At 43.1% G+C, this 21,618-nt stretch overlaps 1 protein-coding gene across 6 annotated transcripts in view; it reads left to right on the top strand.

The window, feature by feature from the left end:
• The window catches only part of SLC20A2 (solute carrier family 20 member 2), a 717,641-nt gene that overhangs the window by 437,254 nt on the left and 258,769 nt on the right, over positions 1-21,618 (top strand). For all 6 annotated transcript variants that reach the window (XM_044059039.1, XM_044059042.1, XM_044059040.1 and 3 more), the window contains exon 7: positions 20,675-20,881. In XM_044059039.1, the coding sequence (XP_043914974.1) occupies positions 20,675-20,881 (207 nt within the window). The remainder of the gene's footprint in view (positions 1-20,674; positions 20,882-21,618) is intronic.

Below are 21,618 nucleotides of genomic sequence, written 5' to 3'. Positions count from 1 at the left end.
GGAAAAGCACAGTTTGTTTGGTTCCCCTGCACAGCAAGTGTTGAAGAAGGTGGAAGAAAAAGCTAAATCTGTCCAGACAGTCAAGGATTTCTTACAGGTCCAGCCTCCGAGGTTTAGTAGGAACTGGCCTTCCAAGAATTGGTCCTTTCCAGACACCACCAGAGCACAGATAGGCAGAAATAGACGCCCTAGAGGCAGAGGTCAGTCCAGAGGTGCCTACAGGGGACGTCAGTGGCAGCCTAACAGCCAGAGAACTACTGCCACAGATCCAGCCACTACCACTTCTGCAAGACAATCACAGTGACTTGGCTCTGAATCCGCCTACCAGGGAGCAACTGGCAGCACCCTTAGGCGGAAAATTAGCCTTATTTTCAGTAAATTGGCATTACATTACAGGAGACAAATGGATTTTACAGACAATAGACAAAGGTTACAGGTTTCACTTCCATACTCTTCCAAGGAAGAGAGGAATGCCATACCTTCCTCCAAACCAAAGGACAAACGCTCTACAGCAAATAGACCACTTACTAAGGATGAGAGCTATAGAAAAGGTACCGGCTATGGGACAAGGACAAGGATTTTATTCAAGGCTTTTCCTAGTACCAAGAAAAGAAAACCAATGGAGACCTATCCTCGACCTGTCCGCTTTAAACACATATCTCATTGTTCCAAAATTCAAAATGCTGACCCTACAGCAACTTCTTCCCATGCTGGGCAAGGAGTCTTGGCTGGTGACTCTGGATCTCAAGGAGGCATACCTGCACGTCCCCATACGACCAAATTGCAGAAGATACCTCAGATTTCTTGCAGGATCAGAGCATTATCAATTCTCAGCATTGCCTTTTGGCTTATCTACTGCGCCCAGAGTATTCACGAAATGCCTGGCATCAGTAATTGCTCATTGCAGGCTTCAGGGAATTCAAATTTATCCATACCTGGACGACTGCCTGTTACAAGCGGACAGCAAAGACAAAGTAACAAAAGATTTGGAAAAGGTTATTCACCTGCTGCAAGCCCTGGGATACACAGTCAACACAAAAAAGTCAAGGCTGATACCATCCCAAAGGATAACATTCCTGGGTGCAGAACTGGACACATCAAACCAGATGGCATTCCTCACAGCAGAAAAACAGAAGCAGCTACCACTCTATTTCATGGCATTAACAACGCAGAACCAGCTTACAGCAAGGAAAATCCTGCAAGCCCTGGGTTACATGGCATCCTGCATAATAATAATTCCACATGCCAGACTACATATGAGGAAGTTACAATGGTACCTGAGGAATTTATGGTCTCAGCACAAGCACAGCCTAGAGACCCAAATTCCAATAATTCCATGCCTGAAGCAAGAATTCCAGTGGTGGGCCCAGGCCTGTCAATTGAACAAAGGACTGCCCTTCCACAGGCCTCACCCAAGCCAGACTATCACCACGGACGCCTCAGACCTTGGATGGGGGGCACACATGGTGGACAAGTGTATACAAGGCTTATGGACTCAAGACCAGATGAACCTACACATAAATCAAAAGAGATGCTGGCAGTAAAACAGGCAATTCAGACATTCAGACCATTTCTTCAACAGGGTCATTTGCTGATAAGGACGGACAACACCACAGTTATGTGGTATATCAACAAACAGGGAGGCACACATTCATATCCTCTATGCTGGATGGCAATGGACCTCTGGAATGTGGCCCTGAGCCTCAACATTCAGCTCCAAGCCATATTCGTGCCAGGAAAAGAAAATATACTAGCAGACATCTTGAGCAGAACCACCACGGATGCCCACGAATGGATGCTGCATCCAGACATCTTCAAAACCATCACAAGGAAATGGGGACTGCCAGAAATAGACCTGTTCGCATCCCCACACAACCACCAATTGAAAAAATTCTGCACAAGGACATACCACCCACTTGCTTGGAAGGTGGTGGACTCCCTATCTTTCAGTTGGGAAAACCTGACAGCATATGCATTTCCACCTCTTCCTTTGATGCACAAAGTGCTACTGAAGATCAAAGAAGATCACCCGAGGATCATCTTGATAGCTCCAGATTGGCCGAGGCAACATTGGTACCCGCTACTGAGGAGTATGTCCCGGGAACACGCATGGCCTCTACCCCTAATACCTCTACTGCTAACACAGAACAACTTCAAAATCCTGCATCCAAACTTGAAAACACTGCAGCTAGCTGCTTGGAACATTACATAAGGAAAAATAACCCAGATTTATCTCAAAGGGTTAGAGACATTATCCTGGAGGCTCGCAGACCCTCAACAAGGAAAACTTATTCAGCAAAATGGAAAAGATATCTCATTTGGAGTGCAACAAAAGGATTAGATGCATCATTGGCAAACATAGCTAACATCCTGGAATATTTAGCAGAGCTTTTCCACAATGGTCTGTCTTACTCCTCCATTAAGATTCATGCATCAGCAATTTCGGCAGAATACAACATGGATCCTCCAGTCTTTTCTCAACCTCTACTCAGACAGTTTCTCAGAGGAATTAAAAATGTAAAACCACCAAGGAAACCACCATTGCCTACATGGGACTTGAACTTTGTGTTAGAAAAGTTAACACTTCCCCCTTTTGAACCAGCAGCAACAGCAGAATTACAGTACTTATCTTGGAAGACTGCTTTCCTGCTTGCAATCACTTCAGCTAGAAGGGTTTCTGAATTACAGGCATTAATGGCAGTACAGCCCTTCCTTATCTTCCATCAGGATAGAGTGTCCATGAGAACTAATCCTACCTTTATGCCAAAAGTGGTCTCCAGGGTATCTTTAAACTAAGCAATACACCTACCAACATTCTTCCCCAACCCACAGAATGGGGGGGGGAAAGATTGCTGCATACCTTGGATGTACACAGGACAATTGCGCTACTACCTGGACAGAACCAAGAACAATAGAAAAACTGACCAGCTTCTGGTAGCATATGCAACAGGAATGGAAGGAAAAGCAATTTCAAAACAAACAATCTCAAAATGGATAGGAAATTGCATTAGATTTTGTTACTCTTTTCATGGAAAGACAACTCCAGAAAACATCAGACCTCATTCCACAAGGGCTGCAGCCACTGCTACAGCTTTCTTACGAGGAGTGGCTACCAAAGACATTTTAGAGGCTGCTACTTGGAGCTCCGTGCATACATTTGCCAAGCATTATAATCTGCCTTTATACTCCAGATCCCGAGCAGGTTTTGCCACTGCTGTTTTGCAAGGGATCTTAACTACACCATAAACTTTTAGTGCCTCCTTAGTGCCTCCTCCCCCAGTTTGGCTATGGTATTCTACCCATTTGTAAGGACTGCAGATGCATCCTTGAAGGACATAGTACAGTTTTGTACCTACCATAAATGTAGATGTCCGAGGTATGCATCTGCAGTCAGGATTACCCACCCTCCTTCCCCTCTGTGGTACTCCTAGGGTATTTGCCCATCTTGTAGCTAGCTGGGGGAATCTATTATGGTGTATTTGTTTGTATATATGTATATACATGTTTATTTTTATTTGCTCTCTATTGTTTGGAAACATTTGCATTTATCCAAATTTAGCCTTCCTAGAGGGCACCTGGCATCTGGGGCAAGAAACACTGAGGAAAATGGCGTCGGCTGATGCCTTTATACCCGCAGAACTGCAGCTATGACGTCGGGTGAAGTGCGACATCAGCCGAGGCCAGACCCAGACTTTGGAATCCGGCCGACCGAAGGGCTGCCTGAGGCCAGGACAACCCATTTGTAAGGACTGCAGATGCATACCTCTCGGACATCTACATTTATGGTAGGTACAAAACTGTACTTTTCTGTCTTGGAAAACTACATTCCTTCTGGCAATAACTTCAGCAAGAAGAGTATCTGAGTTACAAGCATTAATGGCAGTACAGCCATTTCTTATCTTCCATCAGGACAGAGTTACACTAAGAACTAATCCTACTTTTATGCCAAAGGTGGTATCTAGGGTATCCTTGAACCAAGCTATTCACTTGCCTACGTTCTCCCCAACTCCACAGAATAGAGGGGAAAAACTTCTGCACACCCTGGATATACACAGACAACTTCGCTACTACTTGGACAGAACTAAAAGTAGCAGAAAAACTGACCAACTATTGGTAGCATATGCTGCTGGGGTGCAAGGAAAAGCAATTTCCAACAGACAATTTCAAAATGGATAGGAAATTGCATTCGATTTTGTTACTCCTTTCATGGAAAGTCAGTTCCTGCAAACATCAGGCCTCATTCCACAAGGGCCACAACCACCACTACAGCCTTCCTACGAGGGGTGGCTACCAAGGACATTTTAGAAGCTGCTACTTGGAGATCCATGCATACATTTACCAAACATTACAATCTACCTTTATACTCCAAATCCAGAGCAGGCTTTGCTACTGCAGTCCTGCAGGGGATCTTAACTACACCATCCTTTTCTTAGTGCCTCCTCCCCCAGATTAGCTATGGTATTCTACCCATATGTTATGACTGCAGATGCATCCTTGAAGGACATAGTACAGTTTTGTACCTACCATAAATGTAGATGTCCGATAGGTATGCATCTGCAGTCAGGTTTACCCTCCCTCCTACCCCTCTGTGGTATTCCTAGGGTGTTTACCCCTCTTTTAGCTAGCTGGGGGAATCTATTATGGTGTATTTGTTTGTATATACTTGTATATGTCTATAATTTTGCAAATGTTTGGAATTCTATTGCATTTCTCCAAATTTAGCCTTCCTAGAGGGCATCTGGGGCAAGAAAAACTGAGGAAAATGGCGTTGGCTGATGCTTTTATACCCCAGACGCTCTGACGTCGGGGAAAGTGCAACATCAGCCGAGGCCAGACCCAGACTTTGGAATCCGGCCGACCGAAGGACTGCCTGAGGCAGGACAACCCATATGTTATGACTGCAGATGCATACCTATCGGGCATCTACATTTATGGTAGGTACAAAACTGTACTTTTCCTTCCCTCCAGCCCCCTTCTCTCTCTCCTCTCTATGTATATTACTGTCCCCTTACAGGGGTATTGGTATTTGCTTTTTACTGGTGGTGATTTTCCACCACAGCTTAGCTCCCTTTTGGGGGGCTCCTGACATGGGGCAAGGAAAATTGATGTAATGGCATCGGCTGCCTGTTTTTATACCCCTGACGACCTGACATCAGTCCTGAAGTGACAGCAACTAACGCAGAAATACTAAGTCTCTGGTAATCGGGCCGACTGAGGGCTTACCTGCAGGCAGATAACCCAAGTGTGATGACTGCAACAGTAGTGAATACACTCAAACATCTACATTTATGGTAAGTGTACACAACTGTACCTTCTGTTCATACCTTCACCAAGCATTACCACATGCCTATCTTTTCCAAATCCAGGGCAGGCTGTGCAACCGCAGTCCTGCAGGGCATACTAGCCAGCCCCAATTCTTCTTGACTGCCTCCACCTGTTTATTCAGCTTTGGGAATTGGCCCAAGTTTGATGACTGCAACAGTGAAACATGAAGAACGTAGTACAGTTGTGTATACGTACCATAAATGTAGATGTTCGAATGTATTCACTGTTGCAGTCCTGGATGTTCATCGTGCATACAGCTGCAGTCATAACAGATGGGTTTTCCTGCTGTTAGGTGGGTCCTCGGTCGGCCGAATTCCAAAGTCTAGGTCCGGTGTCGGTTGTCGTCGCTTCTTCCCTGACGTCAGTGCAACAGGGGTATAAAAGAACCAGCCGACGCCATTTTCTCCAGTCTTTCTTGCCGCGCGGTGCCCGAAGCAGAAGCAGTTCGCAAGTGCCCGTCGGCCAGCTCCTGAGATTACGAATATTTTCCAACCAAAGTCTTCTTGAAAGCTAAGTACCCCATTGGGGAAGCTTTTCTTGCCTCAGACAGATTTCAGACAAAGTTAATATTTGTATTTCATGTGGGAAGCAAATACCGCATAAGGATTTTCATTCCCTCTGCATTCCTTGCTTAGGCCCAGACCACGACGTCTCGGCCTGTCGTATTTGTGCTACATTCAACAGACGCACTATTAAGCGTCGGGCGGAGTTCGCCCAACACTATTTTGGCAAAATGTTTAATTACATTATGTCGTCGGATACTCCGACTCCGGTTTTGAGTAAAAGGCGCAAAGATAAGAACCGACATATGAGGTCCGCGACTTCTACCGACACCACGCCAAAGCCGACAACAAGTGGTCCGGTTTTCAGCGAGGCGCCTACGCAGCCCCTGACTACCGATGACACTGCATTGGCAGTGTCTTCTGTGCCCGAGGTCGCAGGCTCTTCGGCCTATGCCCTGACTACAGATACCGAAGCCACTCTTGGCGGTGAAACTCTGAGTTTAGACAGGCCTGCCACTTCTCAAGGTGTCTTCAGGCCTTCCTCTTCTTTTTCCATCAAGGCTTTCACTAAGTCCAAAGCAGCCATGCATACCAAAAGACAAGCTCCACAGGGCCCCTCTCAAGGCCCCATGCCTAAAAAGGAGATGCTCAAAATGGCTGAGGATTTAATTACTCTTATCAGGGGTTCTCAACCCTCCCCGGACAAAAGACCCAGAGTGGAGGAAGAATCCCCTTCCTCGGACCAGGCCTCCATTATTTCAGAACATTCTGAAGACCAGGAACATTCTTACTCACCTTTTGAAGATTCTGATGCAGAGGAGTCCATTCCCTCTGTCCCCCCCCCCACCCCCCCCCGAGGATTACTCTTTTGGGGAAACCTTACATACCTTAAGGGAACACTTCCACTGGGAAAGCCAAGAGTACTCAGACTCCAAGAAAAGGCTTAGGGATTTCCTCTTGCTCCCTCAGCACAGACCTCTGGCTATACCTCCTGTCTTAGACATACTAGATGATGTGTATTCGGAGGCCTGCCTTAACCCAGATTCTTTACCTCCAGCTCCAGTCAAGCCTGACTGGTATTACCGGGTTCCTGATTCACACCAATTCCTATACAAAAGCCATGCGGCTGACCCAGAAACTATTTCACAGGGTCCCAAGAGAATTAAGGCCTCCACTGCTAAAAATCCATTACTTTCAGAGAGAGAGATTCCGGAGCTTTAGAAAGGTGGGGGAAAAAGGTATACACCTCAGCCACCTTAACCATGCGGGCATTAAACTGTCAGTTCCATATGTTAAAGTACCAACAGTTTCTGTTATCACAGTTGAAAAGCAAAATGTCACAGCCTGAACAGCCAGACTTGAAGGAGTTGCAGGATTTGTTACATAGTACAGAACAAGTGGGTAAACATACCTTGCAATGTGGTTTTGATGCTTTAGAGGCCTCATGTAGAGCTGCTATTACAGGATCAGTCATACGTAGACATGCTTGGCTCAAACAGCAAACCTTACCAGATCATGTCAAAGCTAAATTACTAGATGGTCCTCTGCAAAAAGATGTATTGTTTGGTGTTGCTGAGGAGGTATTAAAGAAAATGGAGGAAAAGGCAAAATCAATGCAAACAGTGAAAGATTTCCTACAGGTACAACCTCCATGTTTCAGTAGAAATTGGCCTTCAAAAAATTGGTCCTTTCCAGCCACGGACAGACCCCAAAGAGGTAGATACAGGCGCCCAAGGGGTAGAGGGCAGTCTCAAGGATCATTTAGAGGCAGACAATGGCAAGCACCTACTCAGAGGTGGTGAGGATAGTTCACAGCCATTCAGAAAGCAGAACCAATGACTTCCCCTTTGCATGCCAAGCAAGGATCAAATGGCAGCACCTTTAGGCGGAAAACTGGCATTATTTTTGAAAAATTGGCATATTGTCACCAAAGACAAATGGATCCTGGACATTATAGACAGAGGCTACAGATTCCACTTTCACACCCTTCCAAAAATGAGAGACATGCCAAACCTGCCACACAATCAAAGGTCAGAGGCACAAAAACAAATTTCAGATCTCATGGACATGAAAGCTATTCAAGAGATACTGCACAAGAACAGGGTCAAGGTTTTTATTCCAGACTATTCCTGGTACCAAGGAAGGGCAAAGATTGGAGACCTATTTTGGACCTATCCATCCTAAACACATTTTTACTCATGCCAAAATTCAAGATGCTCACATTGCAGCAGCTTCTTCCCATGCTGGGCAAGGAGTCTTGGCTGGTAACATTGGACCTCAAGGAGGCATACCTGCATGTCCCAATCAGACAAGATTGCAGAAGATACCTCAGATTTCTTGCAGGTTCAACACATTATCAATTCTCTGCATTGCCCTTTGGCTTATCTACTGCACCCAGAGTGTTCACGAAATGCCTGGCATCAGTAATTGCCTACTGCAGACTTCAAGGGATACAAATATACCCATATTTGGATGACTGCCTGATCCAAGCGGACAGCAAGCACATACTTTTGAAACATCTGGCGTTTGTAATAATGTTGCTGAATTCTCTGGGGTACACAGTCAATCAAAAGAAATCAAGGCTAATACCCTCTCAAACAATAATTTTCCTGGGTGCCAGCTTGGATGCCAACACCCAGATGGCCTACCTCACGCCAGAGAAACAAGGGCAACTAACTCAATACTTCAGAAAACTGGCAACTTTCACCAGGCTGACTGCAAGGAGAATCCTGCAGGCTCTGGGATACATGGCATCTTGCATCCTACTAATCCCATGTGCAAAGCTGCATATGAGGAAACTTCAATGGTACCTAAAAAACCTATGGTCTCAACACAGCCACAGTTTGGAAACAATAATACCACTGATTCCATGTCTTGAAAAGGAATTTCTGTGGTGGGCTCAAGCATGCCAAAGAAACACAGGTCTCCCATTCTGCAAGCCTCAAGCAAATCAAGTCATCACAATAAACGCCTCGGACTATGCCTGGGGGGCGCACATGACAGATCGGTGCATTCAGGGCGTATGGTCCCAAAAAGAAAAGCACCTACACATCAATCAAAAGGAAATGCTAGCAATAATAAATGCTATTATAGCTTTCAAAGACCTACTGCATCCAGGCCAGCTATTGATAAGGACAGACAACACCATAGTGATGTGGTACATAAACAAACAGGGAGGAACCCATTCATACCCCCTATGCAGGCTAGCCATGTCTCTTTGGAACATGGCTCTGGAATTACAAATCGAACTTCAAGCACAGTACCCGACAGGCAAGGAAAACACACTGGCAGACAACCTAAGCAGAAATATGACAGAACCACACAAATGGAAGTTGCATCCTCAAGTTTTTACAAAGATAATTCAAGTATGGGGGAGGCTAGACATAGATCTCTTTGCCTCCCACCGAAATCACCAATTGGCAAAATTCTGCTCAAGGACCTTTCATCCACAGGCCTGGAAAGTGGACGCACTCTCTTTCATTTGGACAACAATGAGAGTTTATGCCTTTCCACCTCTTCCTCTGCTGCCCAAAGTTCTATTAAAAACCAGAGCAGACAGACCAAAGATGATTCTCATTGCTCCAGACTGGCCAAGACAACACTGGTACCCACTCCTGAGGAGCCTGACTCATTCCCCACCATGGAGCCTGCCTTTAGTGCCTCTTCTACTGACTCAGCACAACTTCAAAACTCTTCACAGTCAGCTGAAAACACTCAACCTAGCCGCATGGAAGATTCCTTAAAATCACAACAGACCCTACTCTCCAAGGAGGTGCAGGTTGTCATCTTGGAGGCCAGAAGACCTTCTACTAGAAAAGCCTACTCCGCAAAATGGAAACATTTTTGTGCCTGGAATGAGAAAAAGGGCCAAAATCCTAGAATACTGAATTTACCTCAAATATTACAGTACCTAGCTAAGTTGCTAAGCAGTGGACTTTCATTCTCCTCCATCAAAATACATGCCTCAGCCATTTCTGCAGAATACAACACTGATCCTCCTTTATTCTCTCACCCCCTCTTAAGACAATTCCTCAGAGGGGCTAAGAATATAAAACCCCCAAGGAAACAACCAGCACCTGCTTGGGACCTCAATTTCATTCTAGAAAAACTGACCTTGCCTCCTTTTGAGCCAGCTGCTTCAACAGAACTGCAATATTTGTCCTGGAAAACAGCCTTCCTGCTGGCTATCACCTCAGCTCGCAGGGTTTCGGAACTACAAGCCCTCATGGCTGTGCAGCCTTTCATCATTTTCCATCAGGACAGAGTTTCCTTACGGACCAATCCTTCCTTTATGCCAAAGGTAGTAACCAGGGTAGCCTTGAATCAGGCTATCCACTTACCTACCTTTTACCCTAATCCTCAAAACATAGGGGAGAGACTACTACATTCCTTGGACATTCACAGGCAGCTACGTTATTTGGACAGAACAAAGCCTTTTAGAAAATCAGAGCAACTCTTTTGTGTCCTATGCTACAGGAGCTCAAGGGAAGCCTATTTCCAAACAGACTATCTCAAAATGGGTAGCCCACTGCATACGCTTTTGTTACTCTTTTCATGGTAAAACTGTACCTGCAGGAATCTGGTCTCACTCCACAAGGGCCACAGCTACCTCTTCAGCTTTCCTTAGGGGGTTCCTACCAAAGATATTTTGGAAGCTGCCACTTGGAGTTCAGTACATACTTTCTCCAAGCACTATCACCTACCATTATACTCCAAATCTAGAGCAGGCTTTGCCACTGCAGTCTTGCAGGGCATCCTAGCTCCTCCGAGCTCCACCTAGTGCCTACCACCCTTTTTTTAGCTTTGGGATTCTACCCATCTGTTATGACTGCAGCTGTATGCACGATGAACATAGTACAGTTTTGTACCTACCATAAATGTAGATGTTAGAGTGCTAATACAGCTGCAGTCCAGGTTTCCCTCCCTCCTTCCCCTCTTGGGACAAAAAGGCTAACACCTCCTCAGACAACCTGATTGGGGTATTCTTTTATGGTGTATTTGCTTGCAACTACTGTTTTTTGATTATATTGCATTTCATTATTACATAAATTTATGTATTGCCTTCCTTCTGGGGGCACCTGACATCTGGGGCAAGAAAAACTGAAGAAAATGGCGTCTGCTGGTTCTTTTATACCCCTGTCGCACTGACGTCCGGGAAGAAGCGACGACAACCGACGCCGGACCTAGACTTTGGAATTCGGCCGACCGAGGACCCGCCTGACGGCAGGAAAACCCATCTGTTATGACTGCAGCTGTATTAGCACTCGAACATCTACATTTATGGTAGGTACAAAACTGTAGTTTTCCCACCCTCCATCTCCCTTGTCTCTCTCTATCTCTCTCTCTCTCTCTCTCCCCCTCACTCCTTACAGTGCTTTTTGGTATTTACTTTCTATTGGTGGTGTTATTCCACCATAACCTAGCTCTGTTTGGGGGCTCCTTACATTTGGGGCAAGAAAAACTGATGTAATGGCATCAGCTGCCTGTTTTTATACCACTGACGACCTGACTTCAGTCCTGGAGCGACAACAACTGACGCAGAAATACTAAGCCTCTGGTATTCGGGCCAGCTGAGGGCTATCCCTGGCAGGATAACCCAAGTGTGATGACTGCAACAGTGAATACACTCAACAGCTGCATTTTCACAGCTGTACTTTCTCCCACTCCTATCTTTGCCATTTTGCTTCTCCGTATCTTTTGCCTCTTGGGCTTGATCTGTTTCAGAAGAATGGGAATGAAGTTCATTGTAATATTCATTGTTGCAGTCCTCACTTTGGCTGACCTGAATTACAAAACGCTACCTTTCCTCCTTGGCTAACACCCTCCTGCTCCTACGCAAGGATGTCAGTTGTATGCAGTGTTTTACAATGCCATCTTTAGCGCTTTCTTGCCTTGCAGTATAGTAAAGTCCATGTTTTATAATGTCTGTCCATCCAGCCTGCATCCTCACTAAAAGAATTACAGGACTAAAGCAGATGCCCTGTGCTGACTGTCTTAAAAAAAAAAAAAAAAAAAAAAAAAACTCTAGCTATACTCTGTGGCATATCGTCTACTCAGAGGCAATCTCTGCTTATCATACAAGGCCATGTCAAACCCTGAGCTGTTGGACATGCTCCACTTAAAGAAATCCCAATCCCTCAGAGCCACACGCTCCAGTGATCTAAACCTTGTCATCACAATGAACAAAACATGCTGGAGAGAGAGGTTCCTGACCCAGAGACTCCCCATACTCTGGAATAGACTTGCCCATACATGTCAAGCAGAGCGCCTCCTTGGCCCTCTTCAAATGGAACCTTGAAAATTGGATGGGAAGTTCACCCCAGGGATCACGTCAGTCACCCTGCTAAACAGGGGTCCAGGGAAGTAAATATTGTGGGAAGAAATATCCAGTGAATTTTTATGGCTAGGCTTGTATAGGCCCTGATAGCCTCTTACCAACCTATGAACCTAAGAAATCACATAAATGATTTCTCATTTTCTTGAAAGTTGTAACTAAATTAGCCAATGTCTGATTCTGAATTTAATACATAAACCTTTGTGAGAATTAATTTTGTATACAATAAACCTTTGTGAGAATTAACAATTTTGTATCTTGTGGGAAGTGTATTCTTCATAAGAATTTCCATAATCTGTACTCTTTTGCTTTTGCTCGTAACATGAAGTGGACTCTCAGCTGCATTGGGCAGTTTCAGCCTGAAGACTGTCCATAAAAGGACGTTTTTTTCCAAGAGTTTGCATGCCTGATTCTAAGCTGCCAAGGCATTAGAGAAAGCCTTTGGGAGCTGCTGCCAGAAAACAAAAAAGGCATCAGAGGAGAGTTGGGAAATAGAGGATGTCCCTGTGGATAACTCCGGTCTCCCTGGGTGTAGTGATTCCAAGTGCAGGGAGGCAGTTTTGTAGTTCTCACCCTTGGAGGTGGCTTGGCTATGGTCTCTGGCATGACTGCTTTACAAGTCTCCATGTTTTCTGCATCTCTGTAGTACTTCTGAACTGGTGACTGCCACACTTCCTGATACTGATGGCCCATTGGTGTTGGAGCCTAATTCTTGTTACAACCGTCTACTTGTCCTCCCGTTCAGTTTGTGCGCAGATTCCTAAGGATCTGTCTACGGTCTCTGTCTCCCTTCCACAACAAGAGGTGCCTTATAGGGTAATTATCTAAGGCATGAGGCCGAAGACTTTAAGGATCAAACTGGTAACAGTCAGCTTGCATTAGTTTAGGTCTGGCAGTGATTCTGTTCCATCTTCACATGCTTCTGCCAACTGACCTGTCCAGCTGGATTAGGATTTTATGCCTTTTCTGAAAATACTTGATATATCCAAGGTGTCCTGGAGCTCCTAAACACAGAAGTGTGGATTTGCTTCCCATGTTTCTGAAGCAGATGGGCTGGCTTATACTGGCCAGATATCCCCTCTGCTGCTGCTGCAACATACACATCAGACATTTTACACCTTATACTCTGATTCTTCACCAGAAGATTTCTCTTTTGGGGATACTTCATAAAATATGTGGCATTCATGGACTTGCCTGAGCCTAAAGTACTTGTTACTCATCCAGTCATGAATGACCTGGGGGATGCGTTCACTAATGCATCTATGGAGCCAGACTACTGTAGGTTCATATGTAAGTACTAGGCTAGCTGCCCTTGGTCATTTTAAGCTTAGCCAGTTTCCCTTTTTGTGCTGAAATTAACTTAATCCATTTGGTGAGAGATTGGCCTTACTCATCCCATGGCAGATAATTGTAGATTACCCCTAATGTGTTCATACCCTTGCTTCTAATAGTACTTGTCAAGTCCATCGCCACTGCCTAATTTGTCCTTTATTTCCTGGCATCTGAATACATTGGGCATGGGAGGCAAACGCCAGAGATTGTGAGCCTAATTCTATCAGGTTTCATGTTTCAAATGCATTTATCTTCAAATAGACCATGCTACCTGAAGATGTCCATAGCACCTCCCAAAGATGGAGGTGTGTGTAGGTTAATTTGCCAAGATACATTAATGGTTAGCTTTTGTTTTAACATGTTTTTCTGACAGTTTATAAAAATATTGTTTTTTTTTTTAATGCAGAGTAATTGCATATCTTCCTAATGCCTTCATGAAATCTTAAGTCCCTGAGGTCATTGGCTGGAAGGAGGATGGGTGAGTTGTTAGGTGGGTGGCCCACCGATATGGTCCACATTGGGCCTCGCAGATGCTAAGGCTGACCTTAAGTAAGGCTGCAACTTGGCTTTCCAATGCTTGGGAATTGGGTGGAGGGTTGTTTCTGTGGTTCATTGGTGTTGGCAGAAGCCTTCCTTCTCCTTGTATCCATTGCTTTGGATTCTAAGCAGACTAGATGAGTTGGCTAAAAGACGGAAAGGAAAGGGTTGTTGTACAGTTTTATGAGGTGTTTGCTGTAATAGTAAATTATTTCATTACTGTTTTCTCAGCTTTGGATCATTCTTATCTCATTGGCCTACATTTTGTTAAGTTGGGCCTTGGTAATAAGAGAATGGCATTATTCCACCAGAGCATGCTGTGTGAGTAATGAAGTGATTTATACATTGGTCCTATCATTATCAGGAGGCGGCAAGGAGTGTGTGTGTGTGGGGGGTCTTTTTAATTCTGCAGGAAGTTAGAAGAATAATTGTTGTTTCATGGAAACATGGTAGGCTTCTGAGTTTAGGAAGTTGGATAGTAATAGTTGTTTCCATGCAAGGCTAACAGCGAAGGTTTTTTCCAGCTCACAGGAAGCTTCTATATATAGGTTGATGAGAAGTTTCTGTTTGCGTCACTGACAGTGACGAACAGCTGTTAGTCTTGGGGTTATTTACTGCATGTTTGCTCATACTTGACTGTGTACAGAGGTTTTAAGTTTGTAGGGTTTACAAATTCAGTTGCATGACTTAGGCTATTTTTATACTGCAGTGATGTTGCCATCGAGTGGCCACCCACTGTAAAAGCAGGCAGTAATCAAGTACTGCTTGGAAAAAATGTGGTGGGGCCAGGCATTTTGGGGATACACCAAAAGTAATTAATTAAAACAGGGAGGAAAGTGTCTGCTTTTCCTTTCCAGTTAATTAGAATTGGTATCAGAGTAGCTGCTGCTCACAGTAAGTGCAGATTTTAAAAGCCACAAACCATCTTCAGCAGCAGTGTGGCAGCAAAGGGGATGAGAGCAAGTGAATGTTGGTGCTAAATGGAAATTAAAATGTGAGAGGATCACAGGTTGCCAAAGTCCAAGTGGAAGGGCTTCTGTCCCTGGAAAACATCCTCACTGTTACATCTCTTGTTAAAATTTGGTACTGGGTGCACCTATCCGTTGTTACAGAAGAATGCCACTGCGGCCTTTTCTGCCTTTGTGTAATGACTTCATATGTCTTCTATTACTCTTTAAGAGCATATTTTTAGGGCTGTTCATTTTGAGGAACCTGCAGACTCAAGGATAGAGGATTACATTGTTAATCTTGAGGACTTTAGGCTTTTCAGCTCTGAAGATGTTTGCTGATGTAATCATTTTACGGTTATAGCATCGCAGACCAGACTGTACAGCAATCCTGTGTTTTTTAAAGAAACATGGAAGAATACTTTTTGTTCAGATTTGCCATATACACTGGCAGCAGGCAGTCCACTGAGACATTGCCTTTTTGGTGATGCATGCAAGGAAGGGTATCTGTTTCACAATAATTCATTGACAGTGAAGTGTGACACAAGTGAAGTAAAATCCTCATGTTGAAGCTCGGACTGCATAAAGATGAAAGGGAAGCCTCCCAGAGATCATTCTTCTTGTTGCAAATTAAAATGTATAGCTTGCCCTTTTTTCCATGGTACCTCAAGAAACAGCTTGGAAAATGGGTGCTTTTCATTCTTTTGGAACCTGGGATTTGATATCTTCTCATTTTTCTATTCTTCAAAAGGATACTTTATGAAAGCAAATGGGGACAAATCCATCTTGATACTTCTGGCTTTGTACTGACCAAGGACACTTTGCTTGTCCTTTTTCAGTTGATGTAGCAGCTGTTTCTTCCTTTAACATTTTCTCTGTCCTGGAACCTTCTCAAATAATAGGACAGTGCACAACCTCAAGGTATTTACCTTTTTAGGTGACCGATTGGGCCTTTGTACCTAACCAGCAGCGTCTTACACAAGGAGTGCCAGTTATCAGAAAGGCTACAAGGTCAGCAACAGGAAAATTCTTGAATCTGAAGAGAATTGTATATGTTTTCAGACCGGAGTGTATGAATTTTTGTTTTACAAGGTTTCATGCAAGTTTTCTGCTTCTGCTGCTTGTTCGCACATCTTTTTGCCTGCTTGCTTACTGACTTGGCATGAGTGTGCTGTTACTCTAAGAAGTGGCATTGAAGACTTTCCTTTCTGGATGTTGTCTTTGTAAGTGAGAACTTGCATTAGGATTTGTTTGAACTTGTTGCTTCAGTGGAGTTTAAATATATCTCATAAGAAACACGTGTTTTTCCAGCAGCAATGACATTTTATAGGGGAATATCTCTGAACACAGGCTCTGATTGATCTGGACTTTAAATTCTAACAGAATGTTACTCAGAACAGACCCTTTAAATATTTTGAACATGACGTATGAAAGTATGGGTAACCAGTCCATTCAATGGAGTGCTATGGGAAATAGGAATTCAAAGTTTGTTGCATACCTTAGGTGTTCGTTTACATTTCAGGTGCAGCTGTGAGACTACATATTCTTTGGAAGAGTGATCTGCTTTGTTTTATGCAGTACAAAAATAATTTTCTAAAATAGATTCTCGAAATTGCTGGGTAACTGTATGTACCCCTTTTATTATGCTAAAGATAATGCATCTTTATCTGATGTAGTAAAGCTTCATTCTGCTACAGCTGTGAAAACTTTTCAGGCGTTTTTAAAAATATATATGCATGGGATGCATGCAGAGCTACTGCATGTTTTGGGCTTCATCATTTTGTTGAGAACTGTTAGCTTGTCTCAGAGGAGGACTGTTTGCTAGGGGTATCCTGAATGGCTTCCTTTAGCCAGCCATCTACCTTGGTGGATGTTGGTCTATTGGGGCATCTACCCGCATCCTGACTTTTGTTTATTTCTCCATGAAGTAGAATATATTATATGTGAATATTTCAGGGTAGTTGTAAATCTGTACAGCTCACTCTCTCCATCCCCATCCTTCTTGATTTGTAGCTCCTTTACTGTATATTGTTTGAGAACACAGAAGACATACAGTGGATATAAAAAGTGTACATACTCCTGTTAAAATGCCATGTTTTTCTGATATAAAAAAATGAGACCACAGTAAATCATTTCAAAACTTTTCCCACCTTTAATGTGACCTGTAACCTGTACAATTCAATTGAAAAACAAATCTGTTAGGGGAAAATATATAAAAACCGTGCAGTAATCTGGTTGCACAAGTGTTTAAAGGTGTTGAAGCACCTTTTGATTAATTACAACATTCAGTCTTCTTGGGTAAACACCTGCCATCAATTAGAGAGACCCTGATTAACCCAAAATAAAGTTCAGCTGTTCTAGTAGGATTTTCCTGACATTTACTCAGTTGCCTCTTCAGGAAAAGCCTTGGTTCGCAGAGAGCTTACAAAGCATCAAAGGGAACTCATTGTTGAAAGGTATCAGTCAGGAGAAGGGTATAAAAAGATTTCAACAGCATTGGATATACCATGAAACATAGTGAAGACAGTCATCAAAAAAGTGAAGAATATATGGGACAACAGTGATGTTGCAAAGGACTGGACGTCCCTCCAAAACTGATGGAGAGATGGGACAAAAACTGGCCAGGGAGGCTGCCAAGAGACCTACAGCAACACTGAAGGAGCTGCAGGAATTTTTGACAAGTACTGGTTGTGTACTACATGTGACAACAATCTCCCGTGTTCTCCATGTGTCTGGACACTATGGGGTAGGGTTGCAAGAAGGAAGCCTTTTCTTACACAGAAAAACATCCAGGCCATGCATAGTCTCCCAAAAGCATGTGGGAAAATGTGTTATGATCTGAGACCAAGGCTGAACTTTTTGGCCACAATTCCAAAAGGTATGTTTGGTGCAAACACTTTGCATCAGCAAAAGAACACCATCCCCACAGTGAAGGCATGGTGGTGCCAGTATCATGCTTTGGGGTTGCTTTTCTTCAGCTGGAACTGGGGCTTTAGTCAAGGTGGAGGGAATTATGAACAGTTCCAAATACCAGTCAGTTTTGGCCCAAAACCTTCAGGCATCTGCTAGAAAGCTGAAGATGAAACGGAATTTCACCTTTCAACACGACAATGACCCCAAGAATACATCCAAATCAACAAAAGAATGGCTTCACTAGAAGAAAATTAAAGTTTTGGAATGGCCCAGCCAGAGCCCTGACAGTGGCTGTGCATAAGAGATGCCCTCTCAATATGACAGATTTTGGAGTGCTTTTGCAAGGAAGAGTGGGCAGATATTGCCAAGTCAAGATGTGCCACGCTGATAGACTCCTACCCAAGAAGACTGAATGCTGTAATTAAATCAAAAGGGGCTTCAACAAAGTATTAGTTTAAGGGTGTGCACACTTATGCAACCAGCTTATTGTATGGTTTTTATTTTTAATATTTTTTCCCCTAACAAATTTGTTTTTCAATTGTTTTGTACAGGTTATAATTCACATTAAAGGTGGGAAAAGTTTTGAAATGATTTACTGTGGTCTCATTTTTTATATCATAAAAACCTGGCATTTTAACAGGGATGTGTACACTTTTTATATCCACTGTGTGTCTTTATTTATGAGGTACATAATGATACGTTCCATGGTCTTGCAGATAAGGCTGGTCAGGCTTATGGTTCTGTAATTCCCCGGTTCTGTTGCTAGGCCACCTTTGTGGAGGGGAATAACTGTTGCTGTTCTCCATTCCGCAGGCACAAAGCCAGTGGTTAGGCTATGATTGAAAAGGTTACTTAGTGGCGATGCTAGTTCATCTATATATAAATATTTTATGACGACTACATTCAGATTTACACTGCACTTCTGAGAGAAATACTTGCTGTTTTTTCAGAAACCGTAAAACAAGCATTTGGTCCATGGTATAAGCCAAGTAAACACTGCTACCAAACCCTTTAAGCCCATAAGTAGTCTGGGGTAAGATTTCTTGCCAGGCAGTTTACTCTGTCCCCAGGTACTTTATCTAGTAGTGAAATTCACAAGAAAAAGAAAGCTGAAACTTCATATGGCTGATAATCAGAATGCAGCTATTTGTAAGGCTGATGTGGTTTCTTTGACCATGAAAGTTCTGCAGACAGCTAATGCTGGTGGTTGTGTTGCTTATACATGGCTTTAGTGCTAGTTTGGCTAAAGACCTTTCTGTTTCAGAGAATGATGGTGTCTGAGGACCGTGGTGAATTTGTAATGTATTACACAGGACTCCAGGCTTACTCCTAGATAAGGCAGATGATCTGTTTGACTACAAATGAAGCTGTGTAAAGCAATAACTGTGCTTGTAAGCTTTCCAAGCATATTTTGATAGCAGCAGTAACCTTTGAGGAGATGCGGTGGTGGTGCTAGGCGTTAATAAGCCTCACAGTTAGGCGTTGGCGTTCGATTCTCAGTTAAAGCGTCTACTGTGTGACGACATGCGTGAATGGGCTCTTCGTTGAAGGTTGTGCGTTAGGCCCAAGCCAGCATGTAAACTCTACTGCCAATCATTAGCGGACGGAGTTCAACCGGGAAAAGCCGAAAGACACACACACACACACAGTAACCTTTGAGGAGATCTCATGGTCACATGTAAAGACTTCCTTTTAGAAATCCATTTGTATAGAGGTTCCCTCGAAGGTTATTTGATGAAGTGTTTATCCCAACAGGTTTCTGTCCTTACTGTCCCATTCTTTTTTATTGGCACCTTAAAAACTACCAGTTGTACCAGCTTTAATCACACATTACTCTCGTCTCTGCGGTAAGGGGGATTGCCATCTCTTGTTTACTACAGCAGAGATCTTGACACTACAGAAGACATTTCTAATAAATTGCTCGTAATTCAAAGCTTCTTAATATAGTAATTAGTAAATGATTTATGTTTGCACTATCCCAGCTAACAGAAGAATTGTAGAGAGAAAACATGGTATCTGTTGAACTGACACTGACCTTGTAGCCACCACATAAACTCTAAAACTAAAAATGTTACCCAGAATCCCTCCCATTTAAAATTCCTGAAGCATCTTTTTTGCATATCTTTGCAAGCATTCATTTCAACATTCATAAAACATGCTGGACTATACCAAAACAGTTCTAGGAACCAGGTCTATTTTAAAACCTACATTGTCCATAGCCAACCCTATAGCTGGCTTTAATGCTAATCAACTAAGGCTTTTTATTTCTGCTGGACCTCTGCACAATGTGGTGAAAACTCTGTTTAACTCTCTCATCTATAAATCTAACCTGAATTCACTTTTAGGTTTTTGCTAAAAAAAAAAAAATGTTACTCTAGCTTTTGACGGTGATGCACAGCAAGTTTTGCTTCTAAAAACATTCTACACCTTCCCTTCCTTAAAAAGGAATCTGTAATGGGTAAATCTTTTAACTTTAAGACTTAATGCTTCATTTTCTGTAGATGTCTTGGTGAAAGTGTATGTTTGTTTTCATTTGGTGGGAATTGTGTTTATGATTGTGGTGCACTGAATATTGTATTTAACAATGTCTGCTTCCAGTGTCTTTTGGTTACTAACTTAACTTTGAATTATTTTGGGAGATTATCAAGAAAGGACATTAAATTATTTTAGCCAAAAGGGCCATTTTTCACAAAAGATTCAGTTTTAATGTTTCCTCAAATGCGTTGCACTTGTTGTGATTTTCTAAAAAAATGAAGGCAACATGAAAATGTTTCTGTTTGTAGGCAGGGCGAAACGTGAAGCTGCATTATCCAGAATATCTGATGAAAGCTTGGATAAAATTCAGGAAGAGGAGGAAGAGTCTCCTGTCTTTAAGGAGTTGCCTGGTGCAAACATGACTGATGAAAGTGCTGTTCCTCTCACTTCTGCTGAGTTTGAGTCTGCTGGAGGGACAACTCGCTTGGCTAATGGAAACCCTGGACATCCCAATGGTAAGGTAGCATGTTTTCTGTAGTATGAAATGTTTGAAAGTGGAGTTCCGCATAGCCACATAGCTGGCAGCTCTATTCCATTTGTTTTAAGTTTGATAACCTGGTAATTGGATTGGCTGACTGACCCTTTTCAGCCATGAGCTAAGCACCCTGCAGCAAGAGACAAACGTACAATTATACAGAGAATAAAGAATACACAGTTTTGCATAGTTCAGTAACAAAGCAAATACAATGCATTTGTAGGTTATTTAGAATTATAATGCAAGTGATGTTGGTACAATAAGTTAGGCATTCAGTCTGTGGTCACTTGTTAAAAGTATGTCTTCGCAAGAAAGATGCAAGTACATTGAGCTACAGTGTGAGGTGCAAGGACTAGCCATCGTGATGGAAGCAAGAACATTTGGTGTTCCTACAAAGTTCTTTTAGTTTGTTTCTCCGTAAATAGCATCTCTTGCTGCCTCAGTTCTATAGGTAGCGGATTCCGAAAAGCTAGGCCTTTCCTAGAAAAATGTCTTTGTCCTGTGGAGATTTTAAAACAAGGTGTGATGAGGCTAATGCTGTCTTCTTGGCTGTAGCTCTGTGTAGTTAGGCTGCTTAATTTGTAATTTTTTTTTTTTTTTTTTTTGAGGGGATGCATAACAGTGTTGCATTTCTAACAGCTCCTATATTTGAGAGATAAATAGAAATATGGCTCTTGGCATTTATAGGCAGCCAGTTTAACAGCTGTAGAAATTGGC

Source organism: Protopterus annectens, chromosome 17.part0, assembly GCF_019279795.1.
Source record: "Protopterus annectens isolate FY-2018-M chromosome 17.part0, PAN1.0, whole genome shotgun sequence".
NCBI classification, from domain to species: Eukaryota; Metazoa; Chordata; order Ceratodontiformes; family Protopteridae; genus Protopterus; species Protopterus annectens.
The sequence above is the reverse complement of the archived record's forward strand: the minus strand, read 5'-3'. Positions and strand labels throughout refer to the sequence as shown.